This window comes from Amaranthus tricolor, chromosome 6, assembly GCF_026212465.1.
Source record: "Amaranthus tricolor cultivar Red isolate AtriRed21 chromosome 6, ASM2621246v1, whole genome shotgun sequence".
In the NCBI taxonomy this organism is placed as follows: Eukaryota; Viridiplantae; Streptophyta; class Magnoliopsida; order Caryophyllales; family Amaranthaceae; genus Amaranthus; species Amaranthus tricolor.
Window position 1 is genome coordinate 21420609 of NC_080052.1, and position 17153 is coordinate 21437761.

Consider the following 17153-nt stretch of genomic DNA (forward strand, 5'->3'; position numbering starts at 1 on the left):
CAAACAAGGAAAATAATAAATAGAGCCTACAACAATGTCAATCATCTTATTATTTTAATGATTAATATATATAATTCAAATTTTAAAATACATATACTAAAAATTAAGCGGACTACGGGCCTATTCGTGTGTATATTTTCGTGCCATTATGATGTGAAATTTATTTAATTATAAGTGTACTATGTATAGTTTATAGGCCCAACTCAAAATATAAATCATTTAGTTTCCCTAACTTTAATAATCACAGGACACTAAACAAAAATATATGATAGGATATTTATATCTAATATTGTTATCAATTGACTGAAATACTATAGTTCAATAATAAAATGAACTAAGACTTAAAATATGTGGATAATTAAAATATAAAAAATCTAGAATATCAGAAATCATCTAATTCTAGTATGAAAATCAGTTAATTTTCTAATTATATGAAACTGAATCTTCAATATGACCAAAAGTGATATAATTAATCTCAAACTTCTGCTATGTCGATTAATATTTACTAATTTTAAGTCTCAAACTTCCGTTTTATATACTAAACTTAAGAATTTAACTTAAACATACCTCAATCCTAAATTAATCATAATCTCAAACTTGTGTTATATTATAAAGGCTAATAAAGATATTTAAACTAAGGTTCTTTAAACATAAATGTATTGGTGTAGTTGTTGGCTTTGTGGCTTAAGGTTTTACATGTGCAAATGCATGTTAGATTATATAACATATCTTGGAGTCTTAACCATCTGCTTAAGCTTTTGGTTGAGTTGGTTCTCTGATGTGGTATTAGAAGTTATCGTGACAATAGGTCAAAGGTTCGGATCTCAACCACCCCTCATTTAGCGCTAGGTTTGAGCAAGGTATGTGCAGCATCCACATTTCTAGGTAAAGGGCTCTCGTGTAAAGGGGTGTGTTAAAGTATATAACATACCTTGAAGCCTCAACTATCAGCTTAAACTTTTGGCTGAATTAGTTCCATGACAATGCATTGTATGCTGGTGTACGTTGGTGTTATGTTGCGGAAACTGCTACAAATTATGCATTGAATTTGTTATTCTATTTCAAGGTTGCACACATGACTATCAACTCCATCAATAGCAACACAAACAAAATTTGCAACAACATTGGTTCGGCTTTATATATGTGGTTATTGTTTACATTTAGTGTTGCAAATGATCTTTAGACTGTTGAGGTGCAGAAACAATTCAATGTCAATGTGTTAATTCATATATAAGCGATTTATAACGTAATTATAAGTAACATCAATTTTTTGGTTGATAGTAAGCTCATAATCTCTTTATTTTTGCTTTTTTTGTTTTTAATTACAAATAAAATTTATTATGCATATATTATAGAGTTATTTGATTTATTTATTGGATTCGATTTACCCTTATATTGGTTTTTAACGTTTCTTATGGTGGGAGTTTGGAATCTTACTATCAATTCGATGGTAAAAAGGTATATGATGTCATCACGAGTGTCAGTTCTGCTAATACAGTAAATAGTATCAAACTTATCTTTATTTCAAAGTCACACCAGATCTAAAGACCCCCCTCGGATGAGATTGTATCAAACAACGATGCGATAGAAGGAAGACTTATAATCGTGACTTTTTCTATATAGAATTTTGTTTGATTAAAATTGTTATGCATTTGATTAATTATTACTCTATAGTAAATGTTGTATGACATTTTTATCAATAAATTATTAGATTTCTTTAAAAAAAATATTATCGATTAGAAATAAGTGCTGCTACATTTTATTGTCATTGTGCTTTTTGTTTAGCTCTTTTGCTTAACTCTATTTTTATGAGTTTTTGATAGAGAATCCCTGTAGTAGTTATCTGCATTAGGGGCTGCAGTGTCTTTGTTAAACGTCTCTAATGTAATTAGTTGTATTTTATGTGTGACTTTTTGGTTTATTAGATCTGTTTATTTTTTATTAATTTTTTTGAATTTATTGTTACTTCTTACAAGATACCAATAAATTGAATGTTTGGAAATTAGACAGTCTACGATCAAGGTATATTTGTGAACTGTGAATTTGAATAGAAGCACTGTCAAAGAGTAGAAGTCAATAATATAGGCTTTCATTTTACTTGAGATTTTAAAACAAAATTCTTTGTAATTTTGAGTTTGATTTCAATTTTGTATGTTGTTAAATCCTGATTCTAAGCGATTTTATGTTTCTTTATTAAGATGTTTAATTTTCAGGTTTTGTTTTTGCTTTTGTACTGTGAATTTATTTTTTTTTACAAGTTATAGTATTAGATGATCCGTCTATTTCAAATTACCTATAAAACTGCAATCAATGAACTAGGAATGCATTATACAATAAAACAATGGAAGACACAATCGTCTAAGATTAGTACATAAGACATTGTTGTTATGATGGGATGTTAATGATTCGCTTGGAATATTCAAAAAAAAGTATATTTTGCAATCGAAGAGATTATTTGAACTATTTGAAGCATACTTTCAGGATGCTTTGGTGTTGGCTCGAGTTATATTCGTACAACTGGTAGCAGCTATATGTTTATTACTTTTCTGTATTTTAAGACAATTTCAGTAATTTACCACTCAGATGCTAGCATCTCAAGTTTCATCACTCTACAGTCAGCCTTCTCTGTAGTGTGACAAAAGTCAAAAGTGGATATATATGTGATTTGTGCATACACATCAAATAGTAGAAGATATATAAAGCTCAAATACTTGGAGAATATGTTGAGAGACTATCTTTTTTCCCATCATCCAAAGCTCGTTTTCCGATTCCCCTTTGCTCTTTGCACCTTTTCCAGATAATTCCTACCTACGTTTGGTGGTTGAACTATGGTATGTATAGCTGAAACTACTAGCAATCTTGTGGTGCCTGCTTGTACGCAATATCTTTTCTCAAACAAGCAAACAATATTTACCTAAATGGTGAGTTGCAAGTACTAATATAAAGAAATGAAATAAGTATTGTCAATCTATTATCTATCTATTACAAATAAAATGCAAAAAAAGGATTATCACTATTTATTTTTCAATCTATTATCTATTCTTTAACATTATTGTAGTTTGTATCTCTTCGTCTCTATTAAATTAAGGTAGTCATTCCAACTCTCATTTAACATTAATACACACCCGACATCAGGCTTCGATACATCACCACAACAACAGTGTGTCAACGTCCACAACATAAATTACTCAACCACTACCCCTTCAAACAGCTAAACAACCCATTAACATTGGTTGTCCACATGTCATCATCAACATATTACAACTATTCCAACCCATTACACCAGCTCTAAGCACATATAACATATCAACTGCACATCAACACTCCAATATACATCTGCAAGTCTGCAACCCTTACATTCTTCACATTTTTACAACACATTAATATTCCAATATTTTCATTCGTATTATTGTTAATAAAAATATATAAAATTAAAAGCCCACAAAGTTCAAATAATTAGTCTCTTATGAATTGCAGTTATTTTTAAAACAAAGAATCAACAAGAGACTCAGGAAAATGGCCACTGTCCTCTTGGAAACAAAAGCAGAATTTTTAAGCAAATCAAAAACAGTAGACAGAGAATAGGCAAATTCTTTTCAACTACATAGAAAAGAGGACTAAAAGTCCATCAATCCACACAATTACATCTCATTGCCACGCTAAAAGGCAACCCATTCTCAGGCAAAGGGAAAACAAGTCCTGCTTCATGCCACACAATATTGCACAAGTCGATCTTATCTCGCTTCACACCACAATAATGCACACGTCGATCTCATATCAAATCAGCAACATTCATCGGCATCTCATCAATTTGGGTACTGTAATATTGCTCGATATCTCTTAAAATTCTGATATCGTCCTTCTTGACAAAGTTGATCGCAACACCCTGTATACAGCCGGCATTAGATTCACAATAAACATTATTATATAAAGCATGCAAGATGTGTTGTAAACTGTTTAACAGACAAACATCATGCACTCACAATCCCCACCCAAACAATCATTTTTCACTTTGCATTCCTTTTAATTTTACTATATCCCGAAATACATCATGCTAATTGCTAAGTATCACTCCAAACATACTTAGAAAGGACCCAGCAACGTTGACCATCACCCTAGAGTTTAGTTGCAGAAAAACTACCATTCACCTTGAAGCTCTAGGTTTGCAGCAACTAATAAGCCAAGCTTCTTGATGTTAAATTATGTTTTTGAAGATATTTTGAACATTTCTGTATCCAAAGATGAATGCTTAGTTCGATACATAATGCTGAATTCTGGTGATAGATCAAGACACATTAACTTTCAAATCGATCTCCTCAAACAACTCTCAATGTAACCTAGAATCTTGCTATATTGATTTCTGTTTAGTAATAGAGCTTTCTCAATTTCTCCCTCTCACGTGTTCGTGCTAGCAGTTTTACACACCAAACTCAACCTAAAATACAACAATCTGATTTCGCCAATAAAGCTATCCTTGTTAATCACGTAAACCGCTGCTTATATCTAGGACCAACCCCTTAGCAAACCCTAGTACAAATGAACTTAGTCTATGCTAACTGTAACTCTAAAGACATCCAGACAACCAGTTATTTGTGGTCCTTGGGAAACTGACGAACGAATGTCAGTCCATGGCGCCAACCAAGCGTTTTTGGAGCTACAATTCATTGTCTGGCACCTACTATACGTTTATATTCTACTGTTTGGTGCTGCATAAATTAAGCTGTGGAAGTGGAACGCATCTTTATACTTGCTTCACTCAATGCTTGGATTCACGCTACACCTGAAGCAAGCTACACACTGCTAACACAACTACTTGTTAACACATACAAATTGAAATTAACAATACGCCTATCTGGTTATAGTTGACTTCAAAAATATATGATTAAACTACTAACTTAGCTACACGCCTACACCATGGCCATTTGAGACAACTTGAAACGCAAGCTTCCAGGAACCATGTCCACAATTGGCGCACTTTTTCATTCTTATTTCTTGATTTTTCAAATTATAAATTATCTAGATTTCCCAAAATGGATAAAGTGAGGGTAAGAGATTTTCTATTATAACTTTGTTAGGTGACAAAGTAGATTTCAATCATGGAATCAAAACATGTAAGTTCATTACATAATGAATTTTTGTAATGGAATTTGAAATTGCAATTCCACAGAAAGCTCTTCTGCAATGCATGACTTAAAATTATGTTGCAACTAGTAACATCTATTAGATTGATATTTTAACATATTAGCCTTTAATCCATTAATGAATTTGTTTCGTGTATTAACTATAAATACAATTAAACACAAACAGTAAAACTGCACATATATTTTGACCATGAAAATTTTTAAACCATCCATTTCCATAAAAATTGCTAGTATGGACATATGGTTTTAACTTTTTTTATAAAATTCATATCTATAGCCATAATCTATAAAATATTTTCCACAACTATTGAATTGCACAGGCAAAGTGAATCTTTGTCAATTTAATAATTCATGAACTAAATCAAAATATAACACCCACAAGATGCGACTTCCACGATCTTTATTATTAAAAATTACAATTTTGAGCATCATTTTTCAAGAAAGCAAAAATAATGCATTATAAGTAGTTTCATGACCATTCTCATTTCATAGAACCTAACAATACAAAAGTAAATTAGTTATATCTTTTTATGAGAGGAGAGTACATGTAAAGTAAAAGTTGTTAGACGTCATAACAAATATACAGATGTAGAACAACGACCAAGGGGGTAAACCTTCCTAAACAAGAATTCATCCATGAATTATTGAATTTGCTTCACACATGTGCAACACATGGCAGTGCGGCTACATAAACAAAAGCATGAAAATGCCAACACCAAAAACATAGAAGATTGATGCTTGGAGAATGAAAACCATGATCTCATTAAAATTGTTTTAAAATGAAAACACAAATAGGCTAACTACTATAAAGAACCTACACACCTTGCGTCCAAAACGACCAGATCGACCTATCCGGTGGATATAAAGTTCTCGATTATTGGGCAAATCATAGTTGATAACCAAAGAAACCTGCAGAAATGAACAAGAAATCCATTCTTCAAATAAGAAATGTAAAGCTTTCCAAACAAAAACAAAAGTTACATCATCCAGCCTGAACTGTCACACTAACCCAAATCATCTTAATATGCCAACACAATAAAAAATTCTTTCTTCTGGCTATGCTTAGTTCATAACTCATGTTCAACGGGAACAGCTATGGAACACCGCTGATCTACTTTTTCAGGAAATGATGAAAAAAAAATTGACAAACTTAAAAATTGTATTCACAACTATTTTCCAGACAGCAGCATTACACAACTCTACCTAGATTCAAAGAAAGTTTGTAAATTTGCAAAAACAATATAGTCCCTACTCCGGAACATAGTGCAAAATATCATACACGTTACCATATAAAAAAGCAAATTATTGGCCAATTGTTAGACATTAGATAGCGGAAGGGAATGAAATATCTCACTGGATTTTGGTCCCTTTATTGTTTGTCTTTTTACCAATCAGGAAAACCATGAAGGTAGCTTTGGAAACAGCTTCCTATCAAATAAGGGATGACATTACTTCTATTCATAATGTATGTAGGTAAGAGACGGCAAAAGTAATACTAGATAGTGTTAAAAATACGTACACCAACAGAATAAAGAGTGAAAATAGTATGGTTGACATGCAATACAACAACACTTCATTAGCTTTGGGTTTGGGGGATTGGATGTATGCAACTTGCTCTTTGTTAGTGTTATCAACACTAACAAAGATTTTTTCCCATTGACCCTAGCCCCACTGTAATCAGAAACCAAAGAACTATAAATTTTTGGTCCCTCAAAATAACGACAACAGTTGAAATGTATTACAGGAAAAAAATTCAAAACATTAAATAGAATAGTGTAATTAAACTACAAAGCCTAGTTTTTTAGCACACCAAAAAAGGGACACATAGTTGACTAAGGAAGAACCATTTCATGAGCAACATTTGAACCAAGTAAACAAGATATAAATGAAATAAAAAGAAAATGAAATAAATTACCTGTTGGACATCAATCCCACGAGCCCAAACATCTGTCGTTATCAGAACACGAGTATCCCCATCACGAAACTCCTTCATAATAGCATCTCGTTCTTTCTGAGGCATATCACCATGCATGGATGAAACAGTGAAGTTATTGTTTCGCATTTTTTCAGTGAGCCAATCCACCTACCACAAGATGGAAGAAATCCGTGTAAAAAACCTTACAATATAAGACAAGGCGCAATAGAGACAACTTTGACGAATGGGAAATAGTATTGTAAGACGACTAACTCTAAATTAATACGATTTGGATAATGTGATAACTAATTAAAGTGGTGAAAACAAGGATACATAAAAGCTTAAATTTGTGTACACATGGCAATTTAGTAAATAATTGGATATTTATTAAAAGGTGTACATACATGCTTATATATTTGGATGACATATTTGTAAATAATACGAACTTTTTACTTAACAAAAATATGTATAATCTATAAGATATTATGTAAACCTTTTACCACAATATGTATATCTCAATCTGATTTTCAATTTTCACCACTTTAGTTGTTTTCACATGATCCTGCCCTTATGTATGCAGAAAATGAGCTGATATGGCAGCCCCTCGAAGCAATACACAAAACAAAACTAACATAATACCTTGCGCTTAGTGTTGCAAAAGATAACAGCTTGAGTAATTGTAAGGGTATCATAAAGATCACAAAGAGTATCAAACTTCCAATCTTCCTGCTCAACTGCAACAAAGAATTGCTTGATGCCCTGCCAATGTTGGTCGAATATATAAGTATACAATCCAAATATGGTTGCCCATTTTCTGGATATAAAGGTGCAAGGGGCTTACCTCTAAAGTCAACTCATCACGCTTTACAAGGATTTTAACAGGATCTGTCATGAACTTATTGGTGATTTCCAGTATTTCATTGGGGAGGGTGGCCGAGATCAGCACAACCTACATACATATAGAAACCAAAATCACTTAAGACTACAATGTCATAACTCATAAGCATAAATCTATTATTGTTCAAACAAATTTACACCAATATAAAGAATATAATTACAACCACATTCAAAAAGAAAGCAATGAACTTAATGTTCCTGGTTCAACATGAAAAGTTTCATCGCAGGACAAAAAGGCATTAAAGAAATTGATAACTTAATCACAGTCAAGCCATGCCCTTCCGATACCATAGTTAAGAAAGTTAAGAGCACAAGATTTTCCTTTTAATCTTTCCAATGCTAAATTTCCTGGGGCATTTTGAACAAATTCCCCAAAATGGCAAGTAGATAAATAATCAAAGAAACAACTCAAAACCAACTTTCTCCCTTAATGTTAAAACATAACAAATAAACCAAAAACAAACCTAAAAAAAGGATTTAAGGATGTTCGAGCAAGAAGTAACACAGAGGATCAAGTGAATACACTAAACAAGATTAAAAGAAGGATAAAAGTAAAATAGCCATTTCTATGTCTTTTTTTTCATATTTGGGGTGTATAGTTCTTTGGTTTTGGATTATAGTAGTGGACTATAGTAAAATGGATTGTTAATAATGTGCACTTCTTATTTAAGTAAAGTTGCCAATGATCCAATCAGTGCAGCATGATTCGCCCAACCAACCCATGAATCACGATTTGGTTCAATCGTTCCCAATCGGGATTCGTTTGCTAGTTGAATCACCATGATTCGCAATTCAATTTTTTGATTTTACAGATCTCAAAGTGTTAGGATTTTCTTACAAAGCAAAGCAAAATACGAACGAGATTTAAAGTTCCGCCATTAAAGCTCTCTCCCTGCCATAAAAGAAGCTCAAACCATATTCACCAAGAAAGAAAAGCACGAATCTTACAACTACTTTATGTATAGTTTTCTTTGAATATTTGTAGGTAAGAGGGGTATACACATGAGAAAGAAACGTTTCCTCTGCTTTCCGAAATGAAGAAGAGAAAGAAAAGTTTGTTGCTTGAAATGGTGAAGAAGAAGATGAATGATGAATGGTCTTTTCTGTTCCAAAAAGATTCAACTTTTGTTTTTTTGCTTTTTCTTTTCTCGAATATTTTATTGTATTAAAAGTTGGTCAAATAGTAAATTGGAGTAATCGTCCTGGGACTCTAATCTAAATAGTGTGAAGTGAACTATTGGCTTTGGGACCTTAAAAGAGTACCTTATTTCTTTTTTACAAAATTGGACAACATTCAACTTTTATAGTTGGTAAGCACCAAGCAACTATTCTTGTGTACCTAACCTAATTGTCATGACTTTTTTAGTGAGCTTTTTTTCTTTGATTAACAAGAGTGACAAGACCATATGTTTCAAAAACTAAGTATGGTTCATTTACTTTAATCTATAAGTATTAAACAGTCGATAAACTATAAACTAATAGAAGCAATAGTTATATAAATTTATTTTTTTAATAAAATGTTTATAGAAAAAAACTCCAATGAATAAAATGCATGACTCACGAATCTAAAAACCGAACATAACAATCCAATCAACGAACAACAAACATGTCAATTAACAAATCTCGAACACGAATCCGTGCAACAAATCCAAGCAAATCATGAATCATGTGACATTAGATCCAATTAATGGCATTAAGTAATGAGATGTTGTAGATTTTTTCATTTTGAGTACCTGAAGCTCTGGTGGAAGGTAACGATAGACATCATAAATCTGGTCCTTAAAACCCCTGCTCAACATCTCATCAGACTCATCCTATCAGAAAAGAGAAGCAAATTACTAAGTTTGTCAAATGCACAAACCATCAAATCTAGAACAACAATGATATGGTGTTGAAAAAAGTACAATGCATAAAAAATGAAAATCACAAGGGAAGAGAATCAAGGACTCACAAGAATTAAAAGTTTGATATTTCGGGTTCTAAGTGTTCTCCTCTTGATCATGTCACAAACTCTACCTGGGGTTCCTGAAACCACATGAACTCCATACTCTAATTTCCTAATATCCTCACCTACACTTTTCCCTCCAATGCATGCATGAGCTTGTATATTCATGTGTAAACCGATGGCCATAATAACTTTTTCTGTTTGAGAAGCCAACTCTCGTGTAGGTGATAAGATTAATGCTTGAACCCTATAGAATCAAAAGGAAAATTTTAGTGCTAAAGTGGATTGTTATCGAATGTTGTCAAAAGAAAAGCAATCGATTAAGCTCATTGAAACATGGGTTGCCCACACATGTAATTGACCAAAACATTTACAAAATGACACAATCTCAACAATAAAGGCATCCACTGAACCACAGTGGATACCTATGATCGTCATTTTCACTCCTTCAATTTTTCCCTCTAATTGTCTCTTTCTTCACATGAATCAAATTTTGGGATTTTTTTTAAGGAAAGAAATGTCGATCTGTCGTAGATCAACATGAAGATGAATGTCCACACACACATTAACAAATATTCCGAGCAAAATAGTTTAATAGTTTCCACCAACACTATAAATAAAAATAAATTAGTGAAGTGAACATAATCATGGTCCTTAAATCTAGTGAACAATAGTGATACTGAACAACATTTTAATCATTGGTGCCATAATAGGAATACGATGGGCCTTATGGGAGTGAAATGTAATGGATTTAAGTTCACTACCACTGTCACAATATTCGCTAATTGCCTCGCGAATCGAAAAAAGAAAATTATGGTCAGTTTTAGGCTCTTTTTGAACCATTTTGAGCGAATCACAAATTCAAAAGGCGAACTACGTAGAAAATTATGTTTCACTGTTCACTACAAGTTATGGGACTTATCCTACATTGATTGTGTGGGCAACTGGGCATCTAATGAGGGTTTTATAAATGAAATAGGTTAAATCACCTACCAAACTAGTTTTTGGGAATAGTTTTCTTGTTTGATCTATAACACAAATGTAAACATTTTCATTCACACCTTCATGTCCAACTATCCTGAGCAATTAGAATAATACTAAGATTAGAGTTAATTTCAAATTTAAAATCTTATGTAACATAATAGTAGTACTTACATAGTGTCCTTTTCTAAAATCTAGAGTTGTTAACTTTACAATATTTCAAGGAGTACTTTTGAATTTTGAGGGTTGTAGCAATGATGAGATAACAAGAACTATCCAAGAAATTTTACGATACAAGTTGTTCGCTAGTGGCATCACATTAGTGCACAAAACTAGAGATGAAGTTGATACTATGTTAGAAATGTAGAGGTATGGCGTACGGTTTAAAATAATGGCTTAACACTAAGTGATTGTTTGATAAATGACTTCAAAATTGGCTTTTTTGTTAGTTTTTGGCTTTAAGCTTGTTGTTTGGTCCAAAAGCCATATGTGTTTAGTAAATAGTTATAGCAAGTTGAAAAATTGGTTTTTAAGCTAAAAAAATTTGGTTTTAAAATATTTTCGATGATTTTTGGCGTGTTGGCCCAATTTGCTCTTATTAACTTGCAGCAGTCAATACCTAATTTTAACAAACATAACAAGTGCTTAATCTAGCTAGTTTAAACAATAACACTTTTAGCTAGTCAAATCAGCCAACAAGGCAACAATCATTTGTCAAACATAGAATATAAAATGTTGTTTTGGCACGTATGATCATGACAAAGATCATGTCAAGTAGTGGCAAAGCCACATGGGAGCCCTCACAGCCTACTTAAGTCGTCTATTCTTGCAACCTATTTTTTAAGTTCGACCCGTGCAGGTTTTTCGATAATAAATTGCTATATATTTTATGGATCCCCTTAAACTTTTATTTTTTGGCTTCGCCTTTAAAAAGTGAGTGTTACAATACCTTGTGGCTTGTGCCAATTTTTCACAAGAATGACAACATAAGGTGATTTTACCAATTGCCATTGCCATACTATTGTATAAGTCACATTATTGAAGGAAGATGGGTTACTGAGATGTGAATGTCAAAGCGGATGGGTGGATTAACATAAAGGATAGAACCGATTTGTATGAGCATATGAACGGCCACACAAATCAAAATTAAGTTTTGACATTAGTTTTGGAATGCAAAAGGCTTATTTCACAGAACCCAAATCTCAATTATCAACTGAAAACCCTTATTTTCTCCATACCTATAGAACAAACACTAACTTCACAAAATATTAATCCAATAAACAATAAAAACACCAAATTCTCGAAATATCAGATCAATTTAACGAAAGTAAAGAAAGAAAAAAAAAAAAAAAAAAAAAAAAAAAAAAAAAAACAAAAGAACATACTCGCGAGTAGAGGTATCAACCATCTGACAAACAGCCAAGGAAATCATAGAAGTTTTCCCAGTACCAGACTGAGCCTGCGCAATAACATCGCGACCTTGAATAATAGGCATAACAGCACGTTGTTGAATAGCAGAAGGTTTCTCAAAACCATAAGCATAGATCCCACGCAAAAGGTCATCTTTAATCCCCATTCTATCGAAACTGTTAACAGGTTCGATACCTTCAGTAGCCTCAAACTGAAGTTTGTCGTCGTCGTTCATATTTCTTCTTCCTCTATTTGCCGGAATAACCGACCCAGACGCCATCGTAGCCGCCTTCTCAAGGACGATTTTAAAGTTTAACAGTTTTTTAAAACTGAGAGTAGAATGTAAATAGTCTCCCAGGTTGTAATAGGCGACGATGATAATTGAATAGGGCAAAAGGATGTGGTCAGTGGTCGGTGGTCACACCGTTTTATAGAGACAAATAAATAAACACGTTTAAATGATACTTAAATAAACTTGTATCCAACTCCCACTTATTATTAGTTTAAGTAAATCCAACTTAATTGCAACAACAACAACAAAAAAAAAAACAAAAAAAAAAAAAAGTCATTCCCACTTTAAACTATTTTCGAATCCAACACATTTATCAATTTGATATTAACTCGACAGTTAGTAGACTTGACCTCATATCAAATACAATCACAATTAACACATTTTAATATTAAAACGACCTAAAAAATCTAAGTTTAATAGTTTTATCACCATCTTGTATAAGTACAACTCAAATTCATTATGTTTAATATTATCATAGTAAATTTATTTAAATTCATTGTATTTAATATTATCAAAGTAAATTTATTCAAATCATAGTGTTTAAAAAATATATTAAAGTCAAAAATAGGAGCAGTTATACAAATAGAAAGGATTGAAGTAAAATTAGAGTTGAGTCCGAGCAAGAAGGAGTAGAAAACAGAAATAGGAGAGGAAAAAGACAACTGGATTTATTATATTAAGAAGTTTTGGGGTTTGATTTTCTGAATTTTGGGCGATAATAGAACAAAATTGTGGCGACACTTTTGTTTTATGGGCTACCATTGTCAATTATGTGCATCATTAATAAACCATGTCGAACAAAAGTAAATTATGGATGACATTTTTAGTTTTGACTCCCAAACTTTGTCATGTATCGCATTTTTATTGCGTCTCCCAAATTTCTAGTATTTTGACATTCAAAATGTTTTTTCTTGTAGTGAAGTTTTCTCCTTGGCAAAGAGAAATTTTACCATTTAAATATATCCGCAACGAAAGTGACATTTTTCAATCAGGAAAGATAATAGGTAATTGAATTCTATGAGCGGGATACACTAGGTATGATGATGATGATGATGATGATGATGATGATGAGTAGAAAATTAAATGGCTTTTTTTCAAGATATATTCTTGATTTTTTTAGGATTGTAGAATCCTACTAGTATTAAGATCCTACTTAAGATCTAGATCGCTTGTCTTTTTTTGAATTGTAGATCGAAATCGAAATTATGATAAGCATGGTTTCAATTAATTAGATGCGAATGAAATGTGGGTAAACATGGCAAAAACCATTAGAAAAGTGGCAAAAGAGATCTTGGGGGTATCGTCGTGTAAACCAAAAGTGTTCAAAGAGTCATGGTGGTGGAACGATGAGGTGGAAAAGAAGATAAAAGATAAAAACAAGAGATTCAAGGAACTTATGGTATGCACGAAAGAGGAGGATAGGATTGAAAAGAGAGTGAGCTATAAAGAAGCAAAGCGGGCGGCAAAGAAAGCGGTAACGGAGGCAAAAAGTCGTGGTTATGAAGACTTATATCGGAAGCTTGATATCAAAGAGGGGGAGAAGCAAATTTTTAATTTGGCGAGGACTAGGGCCAAATAGCGGCAAGACTTAGAGGCAGTGAAATATATCAAGGATGAGGGAGGACGAGTTCTCCTGAGACAAGAGGAGATCAAAACCAGATGGCTCCAGTACCTCTCCCAGCTGCTCAATGAGTCTAGGGGGCCAAAAGAGGCAGATAATAAAATTTTTGACATCCAAAGACCACTGGAATATGGGTCAACGAGTGATATTACCACAGGAGAAGTAAGAAAAGCTCTAAAAAAGATAGGGAGAACAAAGGTAGTTGGGCCAGATAACATCCCGATTGAGGTGTGGAGGGGTTTAGAAGAAGAGGGCATCGTTGGCTGACTAACCTCTTTAATATTATTTTGAGGACACATAAGATGCCAAAAGAATGGAGGAATAGCACACTATTACCTATGTTTAAGAACAAAGGCGATGCGCAAGTATGTGGCAACTATAGAGGTATCAAACTTCTAAGCCACACAATTAAATTGTGGGAAAGAGTGATAGGGGGAGAATTAGACATGAAACTTTGATTAGAGAGAACCAATCCGGTTTTATGCCAGGAAGGTTAACCATTGAGGCAATTTATGTTTTGAGGAGACTGATGGAGAAATATAAGGAGCGAAAGAAAGATCTGCATATGGTGTTCATTGACTTGGAGAAAGCGTATGATAGCATACCACGACGTGTCATCTGGGATAACCTAAAGGCTAGAGGTATTTCTTCCATACAGGATATGTATGACAGAGTTTCGACTAGCATTCAAACACTGGTGGGGATAACAGGTCTTTTCCGGTTAAAGTGGGACTACATCAGGGATCGGCTCAAAGCCCTTTCATATTTACTGTCATAATGGAAGAGATTTCTAAATCTATTTGGAAGACGGTACCGTGGTGCATGATATTCGCGGACGACATAATGCTGGTAGCAGAAATTGGAAAGGAGGTTAGTAACAAATTGGATGAGTGGAGGGAAGCTTTAGAAGGTAAAGGATTGCGCATTAGCCGTACGAAGACCGAGTATTTGCGCTGTGACTTTAGTGGGACACCACCGGTAGGTGAACCAGAGGTGTCCATAGATGAAACAGTTGTTAAGAGTACAACCAAGTACAAGTATTTGGGATCGATCATTCAAAGGGATGGGGGGATTGAAGGGATGTAAATCATCGTATACATGCGGATTGGCTCAAGTGACGAGCAGCCACCGCAGCGCTATGTGATAGGAAATTCCCAAGCAAGTTAAAAGGAAAATTCTACCAGGCGACAATCAGACCTGCTTTGCTATATGGGACCGAATGTTGGCCTGTAAAGAAGATTTTCGAACATAAGATGGAAGTTACAGAAATGCGTATGCTGAGGTGGATGTATGGGCACACATTGATGGATCAAATTAGGACCCAAGAGTTTAGGGACAAACTAGGGGTAGCCCCTATATCTGGAAAAATGCGCGAAAATAGATTAAGGTGGTTTGGTCATGTGCAGAGAAAGACTTTCGACGCCCCTGTGAGGAGGGTAGAAAGCATTATAGTAGAGGGTAAGAGGAATCGAAGAAGACCCAGGAGAACTTGAAATGAGCAAATAAGAGTTGACTTGCATGAATTAAACCTCTCTGCGGACCTGACTAGGGATAGGAGCAGTTGGAGACGTCATATCCATGTCTTAGATTACTGATGTCCTCTTATTATACCTTTTATTGTCCTTAACATCTGGCTTTTATCGTTTTATTTTTCTATTAGTTCTTTGTTTTTTTTGTAGTGGTTCTACTTTTTTTATAGGCCTTTAAGTTATCTTTCACGTGTAATTACGTCTCTTTATCTTCCTCGAGTTGGGGGACTCCTTTGGTTCACGCTCTCCTTTATGGGTATGAGTTACCGCCGTCTTTTCCTCCCCAGACCCTGTCCTTAGTTTCTACGAGCGGGATATACTGGGTAAGATGATGATGGTTTTAATTAATTTAGTTGAGTTATTTAGCCGTACTTAAGACCGACACTGTCTCACGATTAAACCGTCTTAAATGAAAATTTTTAAATTTTTAAATCCTTGAGTTTAATCATCATACATTATACTATAAGCTTGATAATTCCAAGTGTTACAATTAAAGAGAGTTTGCTAAATGTAATTCAGTTTTTGGCGAAAGAAAAATGACACGATATTTGATCTTAAGCAATATTTTTACCATTAAAGTATCTTTGACTTGCATTCATAAATAATTGAATTCAGTAAATTAGATAATATAATATACTTTACAATATATTGTTGATAATTTATAGTATATTTGACTAGCATTTATTTATAATTAAATTGAGTGAATTAGATAATATATTATACTTCATAATATATTGTTGACAATTTTCAAAATATAGATTTAATTTATACAAACTGTCAAAATTGAGTGTTTCAATTGTATAACAACTCTGGCTTTATCTTTTTAATATCAATGCTAAAAAATTGTATATTACACGAGTTTCTACGCTAGTTAAAAATATTTTAAGTACACGACTTTTGTGGTCTTGACTCTTGACATCATGCTCGTCATTGTTGGACACCAAGAAGATTTCATTTGAGTTGAACAAACTGTTATCGAGCAGTGATTGATGTGTAATTATTAGGGATGGCTTTGGGTAGGACTCGACATTGCTCCGGATTTTAGTCGAATTTTTTTTTAAGTCCACCTCCACTCGGAGTCGGATTATGCATACTCCAAGTTTGCCCCGACTCGGACTCTCGAACCTCCAACGGAGTCGGATTATTATTAAACTTTATTGTTGTGATATTGTACTAATGATTTAAAGCATACAAAGTTAACAAAATATATTTTTCAAATACAATTTAACAAAAAAATATGTACTTTGAATTCAAGTTTAACATGAAAAATATTCTTAATACTACAATTTAACAAAATTTTCTCGCATTTTGATTTGGCGTATTTTATTTCTCTTGATTTGATTTGTCGTATTTTGATTGATTGATCTAAATAAAAATACCAAATAGTTTTTCAAAATCGAAAATTACAATTAGTATGAGAGA

The 17153-nt window shown here is 33.2% G+C and overlaps 1 protein-coding gene across 1 annotated transcript; it reads right to left on the bottom strand.

The window, feature by feature from the left end:
• Positions 1–3456: 3456 nt before the first annotated feature.
• LOC130815064 (eukaryotic initiation factor 4A-3) lies at positions 3457–12708 on the bottom strand. Its single transcript, XM_057681401.1, has 8 exons — positions 12265–12708; positions 9905–10145; positions 9687–9767; positions 7898–8005; positions 7696–7815; positions 7057–7224; positions 5964–6050; positions 3457–3886 (listed from the first exon to the last, which is right to left on the bottom strand). The coding sequence occupies exons 1-8, from the start codon at positions 12567–12569 to the stop codon at positions 3773–3775; spliced, it is 1224 nt and encodes a 407-aa protein (XP_057537384.1). The 5' UTR covers positions 12570–12708; the 3' UTR covers positions 3457–3772.
• Positions 12709–17153: the final 4445 nt, after the last annotated feature.

Excerpts from the sequence above, each read along its gene's own strand:
- LOC130815064 (XM_057681401.1), bottom strand. The coding sequence starts at position 12,569 with ATGGCGTCTGGGTCGGTTATTCCGGCAAATAGAGGAAGAAGAAATATG. Across the intron at positions 9,768-9,904 it reads ATATCAAACTTTTAATTCTT|GATGAGTCTGATGAGATGTT; the intron begins GTGAGTCCTTGA and ends CTTTTCTGATAG. Across the intron at positions 7,816-7,897 it reads GTGATGAGTTGACTTTAGAG|GGCATCAAGCAATTCTTTGT; the intron begins GTAAGCCCCTTG and ends CAACATTGGCAG.